This window comes from Sabethes cyaneus, chromosome 2 (genome assembly GCF_943734655.1).
Source record: "Sabethes cyaneus chromosome 2, idSabCyanKW18_F2, whole genome shotgun sequence".
NCBI lineage: Eukaryota > Metazoa > Arthropoda > Insecta > Diptera > Culicidae > Sabethes > Sabethes cyaneus.
The window spans coordinates 192,146,612-192,166,886 of record NC_071354.1 but is presented as its reverse complement, the minus strand read 5'-3'; the positions used below and the strand labels follow the sequence as shown (position 1 = coordinate 192,166,886).

The 20,275-nt window shown below is 42.2% G+C and overlaps 1 protein-coding gene and 4 non-coding genes across 7 annotated transcripts in view; 2 read left to right on the top strand and 3 right to left on the bottom strand.

Annotated features, from left to right (window-relative positions):
- Positions 1-11,509: 11,509 nt before the first annotated feature.
- On the bottom strand, positions 11,510-11,581 carry Trnam-cau (transfer RNA methionine (anticodon CAU)). Its single transcript has one exon. It is a non-coding gene; the product is annotated as a tRNA-Met (tRNA).
- A 1,006-nt stretch (positions 11,582-12,587) lies between these two features.
- Positions 12,588-12,659, top strand: Trnam-cau (transfer RNA methionine (anticodon CAU)). The gene has a single exon. It is a non-coding gene; the product is annotated as a tRNA-Met (tRNA).
- Positions 12,660-17,658: 4,999 nt separating this feature from the next.
- Positions 17,659-17,732, top strand: Trnan-guu (transfer RNA asparagine (anticodon GUU)). The gene has a single exon. It is a non-coding gene; the product is annotated as a tRNA-Asn (tRNA).
- Positions 17,733-18,538: 806 nt separating this feature from the next.
- On the bottom strand, positions 18,539-18,612 carry Trnan-guu (transfer RNA asparagine (anticodon GUU)). Its single transcript has one exon. It is a non-coding gene; the product is annotated as a tRNA-Asn (tRNA).
- A 684-nt stretch (positions 18,613-19,296) lies between these two features.
- The window catches only part of LOC128738270 (intermembrane lipid transfer protein Vps13), a 42,795-nt gene continuing 41,816 nt past the window's right edge, over positions 19,297-20,275 (bottom strand). For all 3 annotated transcript variants that reach the window (XM_053833276.1, XM_053833278.1, XM_053833277.1), the window contains one exon: positions 19,297-20,220. In XM_053833276.1, coding sequence (XP_053689251.1) covers positions 20,008-20,220 — 213 coding nt within the window. In that variant the 3' untranslated portion in view covers positions 19,297-20,007. The remainder of the gene's footprint in view (positions 20,221-20,275) is intronic.

The window sequence follows — 20,275 nt, the reverse complement described above, 5'->3', positions numbered from 1 at the left end:
TTCATGCATCATTCGGAGGCAGGGTAAACGGTTGAACAGAAAAGAAGAGCACTTAGTCGTTGTGAGAAGCAGATGTCTCTGTCTCTTTATGGTTAAGTTCGTAAGTCAGCCCACTTGCTCCGGATCAGTCGCAGTTGTACGCCGCCCCTAACCTGGTATACCGCATGGTAAGGTTTACTGAGCAAATTATCCTTAAAGGGCTAAAGCTTTTAACGAGATAGGGACCAAATTGCTTTTTCACAATTAAATTTGCTACTGCAAAGCTGAAATTATGTTATAATAATCGAATTTCATCGGGCACAAATTGAAATTAATTACGCAGAAGACCCTCGCACGTGCGCGCCGGTACAACCATATACTGCGACTGTTGCGGTACGTTGCTTCGCGTCACTAAACTTCACCATGTCCAGAACCATATAGCCGGCAGATGATCGTTGGCAGATTAATCTGCCAACATTGACTACATTAGATTGGCTCTGCCTTTGGGCGCAAACGACAAATGGCATCCAAACGAACCGTCGTCGTTGTCGTCGTCGTCGTCGTTGTCGTCGTCGTCGTCATCGTCGTCGCAGGAATCTAAAAAACCCGTTTGCGAGTGTATTTAGAAAGGGAAAAAAGTCCACTTTCAGCACACAGCGCGAGCGCACTGAGAAAGAAAAATGAAGCTCGAAGTGGTTCGCTTTATGGAGTTTCAGTTTTGCTGTTCGTTTGTTGGTTGGTTGGTACCTGTACCAATCCAATAAATGGGTTTTTGATCTTTGAAATATGTTAAATAAATTATCTCCGGTTATTACTTGTTCTTTTTCGATTCTGGCAGCTTTCCTGTGCATGGTTTCGCGAGTCGCGATTGTCGCTGGTATAACGATCGTCGAAGGGAACGATTAGCTTGCCAAATACGATTGCCCCTGTACGGTGGTTTGGTGTAGTATTGGACAGTTCTACCCAGGCTATAGACTACAGACGTTGTTGTCAAAACGTCATAAGAACATTGTTTTATTTGCAGTATATGATTCATGACTGACAGTTTTGTTGTCCATGATATTTGTTTGATCAAAGTCACCAACGATGACGGTTGACAGGCTAAATGAAACACTCTCTGTGCTCTGTACAACACGTTCAATTATGTTGTCACGAGATTGCATAAGCCCCGTGCAGCTGATGCACTGTTTTAGTTTGTATTTTATGCTACACTTTCAACCACTAAAAGAGCATGGTGCTTACATACCTACATGTACGTGTAGTTATTATCTGTGCTGTCAAACCAAAAGCCAGTCGATGTCATTTCACTGTAATGGCGCAACCGATCAAGTATCTTTCGATCTTTCCACACACAAAAAAAAACATAAAGAATCTCGCTCGTGCGCTTCTCAATGCCAAGATCGGGTGCCTAACCAGCTGATGATATTTGCCTGCGTGTATTCGTGTATTTAATCGACTTTGTTCAATCCAGTGTGGTGTGTGGATGTGATTCCGGTTCCAGAAGAAAAGGTCAACGTTGCTCTTAGCACATTGCTGAGGAGGCTGGCTCCAATCAGCAACCGAGTGGCAAGTGCGTTCCGTTCTGCTAGCACAAAATTAATTGCCGAAGAACGAAAAAAACAGATAGGTACCTGCCTAATCAACATTAAACTCAGCTATCTTGCTTTCCCATCAACCGAATTGATCGAACAGGTTCCAGCTGTAGATGGCTAGATGGGATTGTCCGCAAAGAAAATCGCGCGACTGTAAATCGAATTTTATTATCATTGGTGATTGGGAAACCGTGTGACAATTATCTCGATATCAGATTAAAAATTACAATCCTTGCTGTACCTAAGGAATACCTAAACAATAACAGAAAATGTAAATAGTTTGTACTCTCAAGAAAAGGCTTCCACGATCGATAGTAGGTAATTCAACTTCGGTGTGTCAAGATTATTCATTGTAACTAATTATTATTGACCGAAAAATTATTTGCGGCCTTTGCTCCGTGCAGATTTAAGTCACATTTGTAAAATATTCATTCGCCGTGGAGCGTGGAGGATGGTCAATAAGGGTTTATTAGTTGTCTAAGGTTGGATGCTCACGTGCGAAGATATCCTAAACGTAAAATTTTACGATTATGTTAAAACACTAATTGCCACTGATGTTTAATGTAAACATAAAAGGTGTAAAAAATTGTACGTTCCGCAGTGCCTTTTTGTGAGGCATTGTTCAATATGCCAAATTGCTGTAATAACCATAAAACTACCACTCACTTAATGAGAGGTGTTAGACGAACAATATGTTATCTAACAGCAATCATTACTTTATTGCAAATGTTTCGTAATACACTGGAAATTGATGACAAAAACCTCAATTTTCAAGTTTACCAGCACATAAAAAATTATAAGTAAATTAAATAAATCAATTTGTATGTGCAACTTAATCGATGAAACTTGATCGAAATAAAAATGATATTCAACAAATCAAAGTAAATCTTCAATTTTGCTTCGGCTACTACAAAGCCTGGTTAAAAGTAAATTTAGACGCATAGGAGAATCTATAGCTCGGGACTGGACGCATAATGACTGGATTGCACTATTTTTATTCAGCTTTAAGTTTCACGATGTTACATCATTGCATTTCTCTGGTTCTGATAAAATCTCGAGCTTTTTCGAGCTGCAATATAAATTTTTTGACCAGAAAGTTGCTTGAAATCCATTTTCACGAAGGTTTCGTCGACCATTAAAGTACATCCGTTGATTTTTTTTTCAAAAATTTGCTCGTACAAATACCTAACGTGCTTCCTGGCTACCAAATTCCGCTTCAAGTGCCGATTCGGATGTATGCTGGCACTGTAATACCCAGAGCCTTCTCGAGCGAGGATATTCCGCGGGGTTTAATAGTTGGCATCGTACCATCTAGCCATATCCCGGATGGAGATGCCAGGATTGGACTTAACGCACCTCAATATCTTCTCCCATAGCTTTCGGTCCCTAGTTTTAGTATTCTTAAAAGTACTTTGCCGCCTTTCCACACCTAAGTTCTCCTTATAACCTTGTAGAACATTACACACTGTTGATGTTGGCATTTTAAGTACTTTCGCCAACTTTGTTCAAGACCACTCTGGATTTTCCAGGTGTTTGTGCAAGATCTTTTTAGGTCATTCGAGTTCCAATCTGTACTGCTTTGCAACGTGGTGGAATATTTTGACGTAGCTTGCACCAGTTATACTTCATAAACATGTAAACAAAGTTATATCAAATGGTTCCAATTCCTACCGCAAGAGGCGTTTCGATGACGCATGAAGAGCGTTCAAATTTATTTTTAGCCAGGCTTTAATCTGTTGGATACAATTGCGGAACCAACACTACGGGCTGAATCATAATCGGCGGTCTATTCAATAAAAAAATCTGTGGATTCTAATGAAAATAGTATTTTTTAATTGTTTAAGCAGTCGTCTTCATTCAACTCGATTTGGGCTACCCGTTGCCAATTTCCCAGGCATCTCTCATTATCGCTTTCGATTTGGTCGAGCCATCTTGCACGTTGGTGTCCAGCCCACCGTGACCTGTCGACTTTCGACAGTGTCTTCAGCTCGTGACTCACACACCACCGCCGCTCTCTGCTTTCAGTTTGTATTTCGCCAAATATCATCCGCAACACCTTCCGCTCGAACACAGCAAGGGCACGTATGTCTTCTATGAGCAGCGTCACAGGTTCAAGTCCATAAAGAACTACCGGGAATATGCATCTTGTCGCGTTTTGCGATGAGTAAAATAGGCCCGATTTCCCGCTTGAATGCGTCGCTGGTTCTCCTTACTAGTGTTGTTGTTCGCCGTTACCAGTGATCCCAACCACCACTGCTAGTTCGTCGCAGTCAATGGTTACCGTTGGTGGGAGGCACTCGTTTGTCTTCTTTGAGACTGTATTCCTTTGGTGTATTTGGTTTTCGACACATTAATTTTCAACTCAATTCTCTTAAACTCCGCTTTCAGTCTGGCGTAGATTGGCTCCGCTGTCGCAAAGTTATAGACTATGATATTAAGGTCTGCGAAACCTAAGAGTTGACTATTTTTGCTCAAGAACGTCGTGCTTCTCGTTTCGATGCCCGCTCGTCGAACCACCTCCGGAAGTGCGATGTTGAACAGCATGCACGATAAGCCGTCACCTTGTCTCACCCCTCGCCGCGTCTCGAAGGGACTGAAGAGTGGCCCCGGTATGCGCAGGAAACACATCACTCAATCCATTGTAGATCTGCTCTAACCAGTCAATTCAGTTTGTCCGGCAAACCATGTTCGTGCATTATCTGCCATAGCTGGTCTCGATCGACTGCAACGTGTGCTGCTTTGAAATCAATGAACTTGTGATCGATTCACATCGTACTCTCGACATTTCTGCAAGCTCAAGATGCAAGAAGAAGATGGGAAAAATTTGGTCCGCAGTGCCGCGAGCCTCAATGAAGCCCGTCGGATGATTCCCTATGAAACCTTGTGCAATCGGTGATAGCCGGTGTAACAGGATCTGCGACAGTACTCGTAGGTATTCTGCTCCTCCCAAATCTAGGAAAGATACCCAGCGTTCATACAGTTTGCTGGTAGGCGGTTCTTGCCGGTGGCTTTATTGGGCTTCAGCAGCCCGATTTCTCGTTTAATCTCTTGAAGATCAGGTGCTGGGGCACTGCTGGGCATTCCTAGGTTAACTTCGGCCTACTTCTGTAACTCCATCATTGAGGTGTTCATCGAAAAACTGCTTCCTCGCACTCAGTTTATGATCGAATTCCCTTCCTCGCATGTTAGTTTTCGGTGTGTAACCCTTACGAGATTGGTTCATCTTCTCGCAAAACTTGCGCGTATCATTAGCTCGGAATAGTTGTTTTATTTCGTCGCGATAAAGATGTTCTCCTTCGGGTGCTTTTTGCTCCTTAGAATCATAGCCAAATGGTTCCTAACTCATCGGTATTTGGCCAAGGTCTCCCCAGTGGCAATACTCAGATAATTAGTAGATACCAAGCGCTCTTTTTTCTCTCCACCGCTTGAATCCCGAAAGCTAGGTATCGAAGTTCTACAGGAAATCTGTCGCATAGGAAAGAACGTTTGGAAGACCCGCGGCGAAAATGCCCAGTTTTACCAGAGCGGTGACATTACCAATGATCTGGGAACGGGATTTGTAGTACTGGGCAGAAATCAGGATCGCGTGCTAGATTGGAAAGTGATCAACAAGAGAATGTGTCTATTGAGGATAAAGGGACCCGACGATAGGTAGGAAGCGTTCTACGCGAGGCTGGAGGCAATGCAAGAGAGAGCTGCTCGTCACGGGACATCAAGTAGGTATATGAACGCCCAGATCGGTAGGAAAGAAATGTATAGATCGGTGATAGGAGATAGGACCGCAAAGCCTGCACATCGACATGAACGTTAACGGCCAACGATGTATAAACTTCGCAGCTTCCCGAGGTCTGGAAGTACCTTTTCCCCTCACGAAGATATCCACAAAACCACCTGGAGATCACCTGATCATCGTATAATGAACCAGATTGACCACGTGTTCATAGATGGCCGGTTCTTCTCTAACAACACGCACAAACGCTCCCTACGGGGTGCGATTATTTACTCTAGCCATCACTTAGTAACAGTATAAGTGCGCTCAAAACAGTCAACCATCTAGCAGACACGTCAGAGCTGTTCTCCTCCTCCTCAGCTGAACATCAGGCAGCTTAATAACCCACAATCTACCGAGAACTACAGATGAGACACTGCCTTATTCCGAGGGGTTAGGTGCTTCAAATCTCGAAAACGGTTAGAGCAGAATACGCTCGGTCATCGGAAAGGCTGCTACCGCGGCATTATGTGAAGAGCAGAGCCCCGAAGAATACGAAATGATTGGTTTGATGGGAAATGATAACAAACGGTGGAGAGACAAAAATTGCTTGGAAAAATTATGTGAGCATTGCCGCTTGGAAGAACTTAACCTGATATCGACGAGTAAGAAATAGAACAGCTATTCCGTGCGTGTCATTAGCGCAAATTTTACAAGAAGGTGAAGCAAACTCGTAGTGAGGCGTACACACCCAAACCTGACATGTGTAGGGACGAGAGAGTGAATCTAGTACAAACGAGCGTAAGGTGGTCGACAGATGGAGGCGGTTCTGCAATGAACACGATGGTTACAGAAGGGGGCGGAACGGAAGTTAACTAGGAGTTCAATGGAAAATAGTAATGTCTTAGCACCAGAACTCCAAGAACTCAAACGAGACTCTAGTTGCTGAAAATCAACAAAGCCGCTGGTAATGACCGCCTACTGGCAGAGTTTTATAAACATGGCCGAGAAACGCTGGCAACTGGGTTATTTCCAAGATTTGGGACAAGTAGAAGCTGCCGGAGTAATGAATGTAAGGAGTGGTTTGTCCCATCTACAAAAAGGGTGATCGGTTTGACTGCTTCAGCTATTACGGCATAACGCTGAAAAATGCCACCTACAATCTTCCAGATCGTGTTACACCGGATGTCACCGATAGCACAGGGTTTCGTAGGGTACTTACTTACTTACTTTACCTTACTTTAGTGGCAACGGTCCGTTACCGATCCTGCGCCGAACGAATTATGGTCCTCCAGTACCGTCGGTCCTGGGCTGCCGTTAGCCAATCCCCAAGAACACCAGCTGAACGTGCATCGTCTTCGACAGCACACACCCACCGGGTGCGGGGTCTGCCTCGGAGTCCACGGCCTCTTCCTGGTTCTCTGCTGAAAATAGTTTTGGCTACTCTTTTGTCGGGCATTCTGGCCACGTGTCCAACCTGCCACATTGCACTACCTTCACTATATCAGCATATTTGTATACTTGGTCCATCTCGTGATTCATGCGTCAGCGCCACACTCCATTTTCCATTTTGCCACCAAGTATAGATCGCAGAATTTTACGCTCAAAACCCCCAAGCACTCGCCGATCAGCTTCCTTTAGCGTCCATGTTTCGTGTCCGTAAAGGGCCTCCGGCAGGATTACTGTTCTGTAAAGCGCCAGTTTTGTGCGAATTCGCAAACTACGGGACTTCCACTGGCTGCGTAATCCATATAAAGCCCGATTCGCGGCTGCAACTCGTCGTTTCACTTCGCGGCTTACATTGTTGTCACATGTCACTAGTGTACCAAGGTATATAAATTCCTTCACTACTTCATATCGTTTTCCATCTAACTCCACCTCGGCACCAACACCACTTGGGCTCCCACGTTCCCTACCAGCAACCATGTACTTCGTTTTGGCGGTATTAATGGTAAGTCCCAATCTCGCAGTTTCCCTTTTAAAGGGCCTGGAGGCCTCTTCCATTGCTCTACAGTTGATTCCGATGATATCGACGTCATCCGTAAAACCAAGAAGCATGTGAGATTCCGTGATGATAGTTCCATTCCTTTCCACGTTTGCTCTTCGTAATGCACCTTCCAAGGCAATGTTGAATAGCAGGTTAGAGAGTGCATCCCCTTGCTTCAGTCCATCCAACGTCACAAAAGCAGCTGAGGTCTCATCCGCTATTCTAATGTATGATTTGGATCCATCCAGCGTCACACGAATCAGCGTAACTAGTTTCGTCGGAAAATCATGTTCTAGCATTATCTGCCACAGCTCATTTCGTTTAACTGAATCGTACGCCGCTTTAAAGTCCACAAACAGATGGTGTGTCTGCAAGTTGTACTCCCGGAACATGTCTAGCGACTGACGCAGGGTAAACATCTGATCCGTCGTGAAGCGATCCTCACGAAAACCAGCTCGGTACTCGCCGACGAAGGACTTCGCTAACGGTCTCAGTCTGCAGAACAGGATACGGGAGCAATGTAATTCCTCGATAGTTTTTACACTTGAGTCGGTGCCCCTTTTTAAAAAACTCAGGCAAATGAGGCCACCCAACCACTCGTCTAGCATTTGTTCTTCCTCCCTGATCCTGACAACGATCCGGTGGATTGCTTCGTACATCCGCTCGCTCCCCGCTTTTAGAAGTTTAGCCGGGATACCGTCCTTCCCAGCAGCCTTACCGTTTTTCAGCTCACTGATTGCCTTCTTAACCTCCTCCTGTATTGGTGGCTCCACAGCTTGACCATCGCTTACAATTCCTATGCTGCCCCTGCTGATCTCCGCATTTACCTCTCCATTCACCAGTGTCTGGAAGTGCTCCGTCCACCTGGCTGCTACCGCCGTTTTGTCGGATAGCAGGTTGCCAGCACTATCATTGCACATCACAGGCATGGCAAAATTCCTGCATCTCACCGTTTTATAAAAACTCCGTGTTTCGTTGCTGGCATATCGCTCCTCTGCGCCGGCGAGCACGTGCTCCTCGTACTAACGTTTCTTTAGACGATGGATTCTTTTTTCCGCAGCTCTAGTCTCTCTGTACCTCTTTCTGTTTTGACGCGTTGCCGCAGTGAACATGCAACTCCTGGCCTGGTTCTTTTCATCTGTCACTCTCTGGCATTCAGCATCAAACCAGCTGTTACGCTGTCTTCCACGCGTCGTGCCTATCACCTCTCTCGCTGCTGTTTGGATGGCACCATGGATGTTCCTCCACAGCCCATTTATATCTTCTTCTTCTACCTGCTGTTCTGCGATTCGCTGGTCAAGCTTCCTGGCGTACTCCACTGCTACGCCGTCTGTCGTTAACGAGATAGTGGTCTGAGTCGATATTTGGTCCCCGATAAGACCGTACATCGATAACATCCGAAAATGGTCGACCGTCAATCAAGACATGATCGATCTGAGAGCTAGAGTCCCCATTTGGATGCCTCCAGGTGTGTTTCCGAATATTCAAACGTGGAAAGTAGGTGCGAGGCAGCTAGTAGGTACCGACGAGCGGGCATTGAAACGAGAAGTATGGTTTTCACCAAGAATAGCTTCTAGGCTTTGCAGATGACTTTGATATCATAGCCAGGAACTTAGCGACGGCGAAAGCAATCCACGCCAGACTAAAAGCGGAGTCTAGAAGAATTGAGCTAAAAATAAATGCGTCGAAGATCAAATACATGAAAGGAAGGGGCCAAAAGAAAACAAACGCGTGCCTTCTACGGGCGGTAATCGTTGACGGCAGCGTTCTATAAGTGGTAGATCAGTATGTGTATTTGATCGGTAGTGACCGCGGACAATAAGACCAGTAAGGAGATTAAACCAGTAGTTATTTATGGACTTGAAGCCGTGGCGCTACTCACGGAGGACATACGCATCCTTGCCCTATTCGATCGAAAGGTACTGCGGACGATATTTGGCGGAGTACAAACTGAAAGCAAAGAGTGGCGGAGGCGTATGAAGCACGAGCTATACATGCACTGCTTACAGAGATTCCCATCGTATATCTGGCGAAAGTCATTAGACTACGGTGGGCCGGACATGTCGTAAGGATGTCGGACGACAGTACGACGAAAATAATTCTCTTCAACAACCCCACCGGCACCGGCCCAACGTGCAAGATGGCTCGACCAGGTCGAAAGTGATTTGCGACTTCTGAGACGACTAGGAAATTGGCGAGGAGTGGCTCAAGATCGAGTTGACTGGAGACGATTGCTTGAAACAGCGTGAGCTATCTCGGCTCTAGACTGCTGACTAAGACGACGATCATGAATAGCAGAATCCTTCGTGTATTCCGGTGTTCAACTTCTATTCAGACAACCCTTATGCGAATCTAGAGTAATCCTCCTAACTGTGCGGAGTTTCAACCCATTGAAAAATAATGGACAATTCGGCACAAACTTTTCAAAAGGGCCAATCTGCAAAATGTAAACAAACCGAGATTTTCTGGTGGACTAGCATAAGGAAGGAAAAAAACCTTCACTCGGTTTGTTTACATTTTGCAGATTAGCCCTTTTGAAAACATGGTGCTGAACTGCCAAACAACGTCATAGACGTAGCGGGGGGACAATCAACAATGCGCAAAAAAGGCATTCAAATGCCTAAATTATCCATTCTCTCCTTTTATAGCCATTACCAGACCCTTACTTCAAATAACTGTATAGTCACTACAGTAAAAGAAAAAGACTCATGTTAAATTACCACACTTAATGTAACGTATACGTTAGCTCTGTTCTATATTAGTCGCTAGAAAATGGCTCTAGCTGGTGCTAAAAAGATGAAATATCTTATAAATTAACTTCAAAGCTCAGTGATTTCTTTCGTAAATGATTCTCACTATCCCAAACTGACCTTTTCCGAGAACGTTAATCGCTGGTCGTCGTCGTCGTTGAGGCTCGCGTTTCAGCATGGATGTGTGGCTGTGCCTGTGCGGCACCAACTTCCTCGCCCGCCGAGGCGAGAAGTCACCGATTCAGACGAACGACTGTGGCAAAAATAAAAGAATAATACATTTTTCAACTGAAAGTGAAATCGAGCTCGTTTTTCCACCCCGCGAGCATCCGCTTCGATGGTTGCCTAAGGTGCTGCTGGCTGGTTGTGCTGATCGTGATATGGTGAGACATTTAATGGATAGAACATAAACTCGATTTCGTTCGTTCCGATCCCGCCCGCCCGGTCGGTGGTGTGGTGAACGCAAACGGATTTTAGTGGCATATTAATGCTGCTGCTGCTGCTGATGGTGGCTGAACTGAACTGGTTAATTTCAAGTTATGCACGATCAATTTCGTTTCGAATGATTTTCATAAGACTTTGCTGAGTTTGGTTTCGCAGTTTCTTTGAGTGTCACTTCATTCGGTTTTTTTTCTTTCGGCTACATTGTTTTTCTTTTTACTTTGTCTTGAATGGAACCGATTCCTTGCGAGAAAAAAATTATTGTATAATTTTTTTTTGCAACTTGATAGAAGAGGCATTCCGCGCGAATTTGCGAATCGATCCGGAACGACCTTCTGCGAAAAATTTACATACTTGTTCACTATGACAAAATTGTCGGTTCGCTATGCTATGTGAATTGTGCCTTAAGCTTGGTCATGGTAAAATAACAAACAAAAAAGTTCTGATTTTTTTTAAGAATTTCAAAGTTCCTTGTTACACAATTCGATGGTACATTGAGCATTTGCTTGGATTTTGGATTTTGGAGCATAAATATAATTATCAACCAAAATGATCGGAATTCACAATCACTCAACTTTTTACCTTAATGGTAAAAAGTGGTTAAAGCTAACTGAATTTGTTAAAAAAAATCCCGAGACAGAATATTGTGAACAGACAATATCATGTTAAACAAATCACGCATTCTAAGCATAAAGCATAAAGCATTCTATGTATTAAAAACTATATTCATGCTGTAAGCAAAGTTTTGTATAATCTACTATAACTGAACGCAACGCTTCCTTCCGATCTAGGGCACGAAAGGGCATATTCGGCCCATTAAGCGATTGCATCTATTTCTTCGGCCTATGGCCCAGTTCTAGTGGAAGAACAGGTGGTTTTGACATTCTTTGAATAAAAAAAATAGATTACTTACAGTTTTGAGAAAATAGTTATAACATTTTAAAATTGTAATGTTCTAATGTTCTAATTCTAATGTTCTGTTCATCCAACACTGATCGGGATAATGCCATCAGAGCAAGCAAGAAAGTAGACGTAAAAAAAAGTTTCTCGATAGCAGAACGTAGTTTCGATCTACGGACCTCTGGGTTATGGGCCCAGCACGCTTCCACTGCGCCACTCTGCTCCGGTGATGATGCAAGGTTTAAAAGCACTACATGAAGCATATTTTTAGTGCCTTTGAGTGCTGTACAATTTGTGTGTATGGGAAAGATCTCATTCGAAAATGTTGCATCCATCATGCATCACTCAGCAGATCTCACGTTCACATCATGTCACGCGACAATATTGAAATTTCATCGCCTGTACTTGCCTCTGATCTTACGACTCGCGCGACGCAATTTTGTGTTGTATGCTGTGTGTATACATGTATGAGTACGTAAAGCTTCTGCGCTTTATGTTCACACAACATAATTCACGTTATACCGAAAGAAATACTAATTTTCTAGGTAGTGCTTTCATTTTCAATATAAAATATCCAAGGGAATGAACTGAATAATTGTGCCAAATTGATTGCATTTATGCAATTTTGATTTGGTTTTCTTTAAAAAGACATATACGTTTTAAGTATGCTAATAGAGGCTACAGTATCGGGCATAAAAATGCATCTAAATAATTTTTTCTGCGTTAAAAAAGAAAAATGCCACTATCTGTAATGCAACCTTAAGGCTGTCAAAGCTTATTGCGTTTTCCGATGCATACTGGAAGCAGTTTATCGCATTTTCAGGATGTTTAATCTATCTCAAAGATTACATCATCATTAACCAGTGTTGAAAAAAGTTTTGTCAGTAAGGAAGGTACGATTTATAGTTACAGTTACAATTACATTTACAGTACAAGAGAAATTATTCACGTGGTTTGGCACATTTTTATACCTGAAACCGTACAGTAACTATCAACATACGTAGAACATAAATTGCACAGCAATAACACAGTAAGGATTATCGAACGAGTGGTATCCGATACAAGCGAAACTTTGGCTTACGTCTGTCCGATGTCGTGCGAAAAGTTCTTACTGGGAAACGGTACGATAACATAGAAAGCCTTTTGATTACATTTTATGATTTGATACACACTTCGTTAGTAGTGTCACATATTTATGTAACATTTTTGGAACATGTTTTATTTGATATAGCAGGGTGGCGCAGTGGAAGCGTGCTGGGCCCATAACCCAGAGGTCCGTAGATCGAAACTACGTTCTGCTATCGGTGAGATTCTTTTTTACTTAAAAAAGTACCACTGTAACCCTGTGGATGAACCCCTATTAGATGAATTTTTCGATTTCGATGAAAGTGATTTTGCCTTAACAATGGCATTGATATGGTCAAAAAACGAGTCGTAGCTGCGCCCAACCGTAATTTGCTGCCGGTATTTTGTAGCTCGGACCTTCCTCTCCAAAATGCCCTAAAGAGAACTATTCATTGGATTTGCGTGTGGTCGAGATGGTCCATGGCCTGCGACCGAAATGTTTGTCTGCCCACGGTACTTCAAAGCAACGTTTAGAGCACTACCCCGATAATATGTCAAATTTACTGTGATGTCAGGAAGAGCGTCCATTCACGGCTACAGCGACCCAAATCATTAGTTGTGACCAACCGATCGCTCAAATTCTCAAATTTGAACGTTCGGTCAACTCAAGTAATAGACCAATACTCGTATTTTTAGTCTTGACCTTGAAATGCGGTCAAACATATAACAACTCAAATAAACCCTACCGCTTCGAGAGTTTACGAATTACGGGAAATTTTCCTCCTCGCAGAGCGCGATGTTCAAAAATTGACCGCTTCCAACTAAGCGAAGCAACTGCGTCGCTCTCTCATGTCTATCCAGACGAACAAAAAAGATTCGCTTAGAGTCTTCAGCGTTCCTTGCATAGGAATCGTGAGGAAGAACTCTACAGAAGATTCCTAAAGAGAGTTTTGCTTGAGGAACCACGATTTTTGCATGATAATCCAAGAATTGGAATTCCATAGCTCGGTCAAGTAATCGCCTCTATAGCAGAGGACACAGGAATGCTCGGGATTCTGAAAGCAAAAATTCGGGTGTGTTAATAACGATTACTTGTTATTGCTTTGATGTAAGATCATGCACCGGTTTTAAACTAATGAGGTTTGACCTTGAGCCTATTTTAATATACGTCTGATGTTGTGAGCGGATATTTTCAGTTCTATAGCCGTTTGATTGGCACATCGTCGTGGATTTCACTCGTCGCTTCTTCACTTTTCGAATCTCACGTGACAAATTGCAGTCCTTTGATGACCACTTCTTTAGCTTTTTGTGTTCATTGTTGTCGTCAGTACTGATCCGAAATTGCTCGAACTATTTCAAGCAGTCGTCTCCACTGAACTCGATCTTGGACCACTTGTCACCAATTTCCCATTTGTCTCAGATATCACAAATCGCTTTTGAATTGGTCTAGTCATCTTGCACGTTGGGCCCCTCTGTTTCTGGTGCCAATGGGGTTATTGAAAAGAACCGGTTTGCTCGCAGTGTAGTCCGGCATCTTTACGACTTGTCCGGCCCGCCGTAGCCTACCGACTTTCGCTAAGTGTAAGATGGGAATCTCTACAAGCAGTGCCTCATTACTCATAGGTCTCTGCTAACTCACCGCTTTCAATTTATACTCCGTCAAATATCGTTCGCAGCACCTTACCCTCGAACCGGGCAAGGGCACATATGTTCTCCGTAAGCTGCGCCACAGCTTCAAATCCATACAGAACCAGCTGTCTAATGAGGGTACGGCGGCATATGCTTCTTGATCGTAGCGTTTTGCGCGGGGTAAATTTGACTCGATTTCCTACTTGATTGCGGCACTGGATCTCCTTACTAGTCCTTACAGCGATCCCAAATACACAAGCTCATCTACCACTTTTAGTTCGTCGCCGTCAACAGTTACAGCGATGTTGAGAAGCAGGCTGGATAAGCCGTCACCTCATCTCAACTCGCGCTGCGTCTCGAAGGGACTGGAGAGTGTTGTACACATCACTCAATCCAATGATAGCTCTGATAAGTTGCGTCAGTTTATCCGGAAACCGTGTTCGTACATTATCTGCCATAGCTGTATACACATAATTATGTGAAGCAGCTGATTTACAGCGCGTTTGTTAGCTGCTTAAACACTTATAGAATACAGAAGGCTTTGCTTAAATTAATTCAGCGTCTACCTCCTGTATTCGGAGTTAAATCAGCTGTAACCAAATCAGTAACATTTTAATTCAGCTTCGGTGTTTGTTGGGTATGCTGCTTTGAAGTAAATAAAGATGTAATATTCGGGTATATTGTACTCTTGACATATTTGCAGTTTCTGTCGGATGGCAGAAACTTGGTTCAACTCTGCACAAATGTATGACCGATCATTGAGTCAAACTTCGTGAAAACTCAACTAGCAGTTATTTTCAGTATTTATTTTAATTGTCTCCACTAGCTCTGTGCCAGTGAAAGGTGTTACTTTCATGCACAAAAGAGCATATTTTTTCCGGATTGCGATTGATTTTTCACGGGGAAACAATTATTTATTGTTTTACACAATCAATTTCCGCCTCTCTTCAAGGTATGTCCGATCTACTTTTATCTATCTATCGCGATGGAGGATTGGTCTTGGCTTAAAGGCACCGAGACCAAACGAAATATCGCTGGAAGATCTGCCGTTCCAGAACCGTTTTGTGGTGTGTCACCAAGCGCACTTAGATCCAAACTTCGTACATGGGAACACAAAACACTAGACGAAAATTGAAAATCCTCTGCAGGATTAAGACAGTCAAAGCGCCTTATACAACCTGTTAAAAAAGCTTATTATTGCTTAATTTGAAAAAAAAACCGAACTAAGTATAATAATAGGACTATTTACCAGTCACTGTCCGAACAAATGCCATCTCAAAACGATTGGTAGGCTGAACAATGATAGTTGCTAACTCTGCGAATTCTGAAGTGAAACCGCAGAACATCTGCCAGTGCAGTGCACTAACTTTTCACAGACTAAGAAGCTTCGGTAGAGGAACAACGGAGCCTTTCGAAATCTGGTCTGCAAATCCCGATCAGATAATAAACTTCATAAGAAGTGCAATGCCGGACTGAATGAATTGACAATACCGAACACTTCCATCAATAGTGTTTACCTAGGCTCAAGAAGAAGTATACCTCAATAGATCAAAATAATGGTCGCAGTGTTTGCGCGTTTATCTTCGCTGACACGCATCGCTTCTCGTGGACGTACAGTAGAACTGATTTCACGTACCGTGAGTCCCCACTAATATGAAGGACATCTCGTTCAGATTAGGCGAACTCATTTTTGATCTGAATATTTGGTAACTCTATTCAAGTTCGCATACGCTCGAGGTGTGCACCCCATGAATTTGTTGTTTTGATTTAACGAAAACCAATGTTTTGAAAAAGTAGTAAATCTGCGGTAATTATCAGCAGATTGTAAAACATAAAAAACTTAAAACGGGCTACATTGGGTATACATGAGCTATATTACCAAAGCTGTTGTGCAAGAGGAAGCGCATTGAGTTTTCTTGCTTTTTTTTTCAAATTTGCTCGATCGACTTAACCGTCAATTTATTGTGTATGACGCTTGATCTTTTTCTAATATTACCGGGGTTCAGATTAAAAATGTTCAGATGAAAGAGTGTCATACCAGCGGGGGTTCTCGGTATGAATTGAAAATTCGTGTTTTGTCCAGTGAAAGGAACTGAACGTCAAACATTCCGAAGACCCACAAAAACACCACTGGCCTTTCTGATCATTGCGTGTATGTGTAAACCTCCCCTCCTCAATCAGTTGTTCATCTACTGAGAAATTGAAGGCAATGTTAGTGTCGCTTTAGCAAAGTTGACTATGAGACCTGCTATCTTAGAACTATCAGAGCGATCATCAAGCTTGCTCTATATATCAAATCACAGTTCGGAGAGCAACAGAATGTCATCGGTTAGGCCGGGGTTTGCTTCATTGTCAACGAATTTCAGTGTATTCCCCGATTCGGTTTATTATCAATGGCTCTAATTAAGAATGTACCCATGTGCTCTCGAAATTTATTTTTTCGGCATCACTAAAGTCATGGAATTTTTTGAATTTCTCTTAAAACGAGGCGTAGTGAAGTAATTTAAGCATGATCGACCAGCACGGAATCCATGTTGGTGCCACCGGAGAATAGCATCAGTTTTTTCCTGGATCCGATTAAGACCTTGCAGAGTACTTTGAGAGCGGGCTTGGCATACACTTTTCGCTTTAATTTTGCTCTTTTGATTACTGCTCCTCAGCCAAGCAGAATTTGAAAAAGTGGTGTATGGGGCATTTGTAGAGCTAGTAATTATCCATAATATTGCTGAAGAAAGTGAAGTTTTATCTTTAGTATTTACGGCGCTGTAGGGCATCAATGCCGCTGGTAGCAAAAAGAGCGCTCTTCTTGCTACCAAGAGGGTAGCAGCCTTAAAGCGCTATAAGTACAAAATGCACAGTAACGCTTACTACAGCAAACAAACGCCCCATACATCACTTTTTCAAATTTTGCTTGGCTGAGGAGCAAAATCGAAGCGAAAAGTGTATGCCAAGCCTGTTTGAGAGTGATACAAAGTAGCATATTCATATCTTCAGATAGGTTTCATTTCTTAGGAAGTTTGATTAAGATGTCCTGCAGGGCACTTTACCGAAATAGTGACCGTAAAAATGTCTAATGTCTCTGCAAACAGGTGTAGAATTTGACGTTCGACGCAAGCAAGCAAAAGAATCAAATCGTTCGCCACTACTGCCAAAAATTCCCTCTTATCCTACTAGGATGCGCATTCGGACGTGGCCGACATAAGCATTCTGGGGATTGATAAGGTTGTATTCCTTATTGAATAGCGTACTTTTTTTAACTATTATTTTACTATTTTCATCAGTCCTAGTCAACAACAAACTAGTAGCATACGGGCGAATTCTTATGCTTACGCTAATCCCGGTCCGATTCGTATCCGGAACGCATTGTTCCGATCCCGGTCCAAATCGGCCTTCGGTCCGGACTTTACCCCGTTGTACTTTGACCACTATTCAAAAGGTCAAAGTATCACTTAAAGGTGGATACAATCTAATATTCAATCGTTTAAAGTAATTCAAATTAATTGAAAAATTCTTTAAAATAATTTTGACCAACTTTTCGCTTCAAATACTCCTCTGTGCGCTGGTCGCCTCGTTTCGAAAATCGTCTTGTATAAATCGTGATTACAAGCCTCCGTGGCGCAATTGGCTAGCGCGTTCGGCTGTTAACCGAAAGGTTGGTGGTTCGAGCCCACCCGGGGGCGCGAGCTCCTTTTTTGTTGTAACGCTAATCAATTAACTTGCATTTGCATACCCGTATTTTTATCTTATCGTCTATTGACTTGATTTATGCTCTGACTTCAATTATGATGCAATAATGCCCCATGATTGAACGATAATGCATTTCAAGAATTCCATGAAATTTTCTACGCGGCCCATATTATTAATATTCCGAACTATAAAAATTCTTAACTCTTAAACCAAGCATCGGAGAGCAAAAATGTTTATTTAAAAATTTAAATAATTTTAAAGTTTAAGTCCGTGGTAAACTTGTAGAAAATAGCATAAACATAGCATTGCATAATCAGGTGCACAAATTCGTCGTTGGTGCCAGCAACAATGTTTGGTTCATGCGTGGCAAAGTTGTGAAGAATCAGGAAATATTATTCTTATACCGTTTTTGTTTTTTAACCTGGGTTAGTTCCAATCCGACCACTGAATAAACAAACATTTTCGGGAGAATAAACAAACGTTTTCAGGTTGTCAGTTTATTGCTAAGCGCGGGGTTGAAACTGTAGAAAGACCCAGGGCGAACTCCACGTCTAAAAAGTTCAACCTAGAGCGAAACTAAGTCCTTCATGCTAACTTGAGTGAAAAACAAACGTTTTGACAGCCGTTCGATTGGAACTAGGGCTATTAGATGATGATATTTGTTTATATATTTTAGAAAAATTTTTGTTCTATGGTCCTTAATTTAATGGTTAGACTAGATTTGCATTGTAAGTCCCCCTCAAACCATAAATATATATTTATCCATGTAATTCATCTGAAAAATAAGAAAAAAGGATCCCGCCCCCGGGTGGGCTCGAACCACCAACCTTTCGGTTAACAGCCGAACGCGCTAGCCGATTGCGCCACGGAGGCACATGGTTAACTGCTATTAGAGGAAATATAAAAGCTAAATTACAGCAAGAATATACAGAATACTACAGGGCAGTAATTCGGCTTCTTGAAAGCAAGATTATGGCATTTCAATTTATGAGAATTACTTACTTGCTACTAACTTGCTTCCAAGCTAGTAACCATAAGCGTATTCTACTTATTCTACCATAAAAAATCAATCTAATGTGTAACATCATACTGGTCATGAATTGCTGGTAATTATTCTTTTCTAGAACACGTACCCACACTTATGCAAATATATTGCTGAAGGAGACATCGAGGAGATATGTTGCACAACATCTATGCAATAAGCGTGCAACATGTGCTTGCCAATACGTATATACGTAAAGTAAAGTTGGTCGGTAAAGAAGAGCTTTATAAATAATTACAAAAAAAGATCAAATCGTCAGGAAAAAATACACCTGAAATTTCCATCACTCTCTATGAGCTTACGTTACAGCTTGGAACTTACGATATTTTACGAAAATTATGCAAGATAGATGCGTCATGTGCGGTGCAAACTTGTTAAGCATTTTTCGCAACTTATTCTAAGCAGCACATAAAACGGATTGGTTTTTAAACCTGAAACATAAATATTTTGTTTAACTAAGAAACTATTACAGGCTGTTCTTTCTGTATAAACAGACCAACTTTTAATTCATTACATTTATTATACAGGCTGCAATCGTCGCCCCAAAAAGAAAATATGTAGTGTAAAACGGTTCGTGGAAAGTAGGTTTGGTTCTAAGAGACAATTGTTTAAATATGGTCGATTCAATTGCGTTGCACTTTGCATCTATAGATTTTGTGTTCGTAACAATTTAAAAAAATAATAATAAAGATACCTGTCGATTGACAATCGTTATCGTTTGTTTTTTCACCCGTTATCGTCTAATAGAAAAGAGATTGCTTCTGATTGCTTTTCACGGAGATACTGTCGTCGTTTAAAAATGTGTGTTATCCTTCGTTGGTTAGTGGTTCTAGTTGGTCTCTTTCGGTTAATGTCCAAATCGGATTGCAGGCGTGCATAAAATGCGTGATTTAAAACCAGTAGTGCTACGTTCCGGTTATTCTCTAACCTATAGAAAGCGAAACCAACTCCGTCGGACGGTAATATGAATAGCTACATATGATGAGAACATATCTATATAATTCTGATATTCGGGATAAGTATCACCACTTTTTTTTATTAAAAGCAGCACTTAACTGCTAGCTAGCTAACGATAAGCTAATGTAATGGGGATCTATGGAGCGATCTAACATTGCCGTCAGGCGAATAAATGACTCTATGATATTGACGATATTTAAAGCATAACATTGAATTATGCACTAATGGCTTTGTGAGACTAGATGAGCTGATTCCGGTTGCAGCTACTATCATTCAGCCTTGATCCGCAATTGATTCATAACTTCGGCTAGACGGGTTCGTTTGTAAGCCAGCGAAACTAGCAGAATCTTTTTCTGATTTGTGTTCGATCCAAACATTTTCTTCAATGCAGACTTACTGTCCTTGCTGCGGAGTAAAATCTCCACTCCATCATTTAGAATTGTTACGCTGAGTACTTCTGCCCAGCGATGCGTCCATTCACACTGAGGAAAAGTAAACATTATACACATTAATTGACTACTAAAAATAGTTCAATTT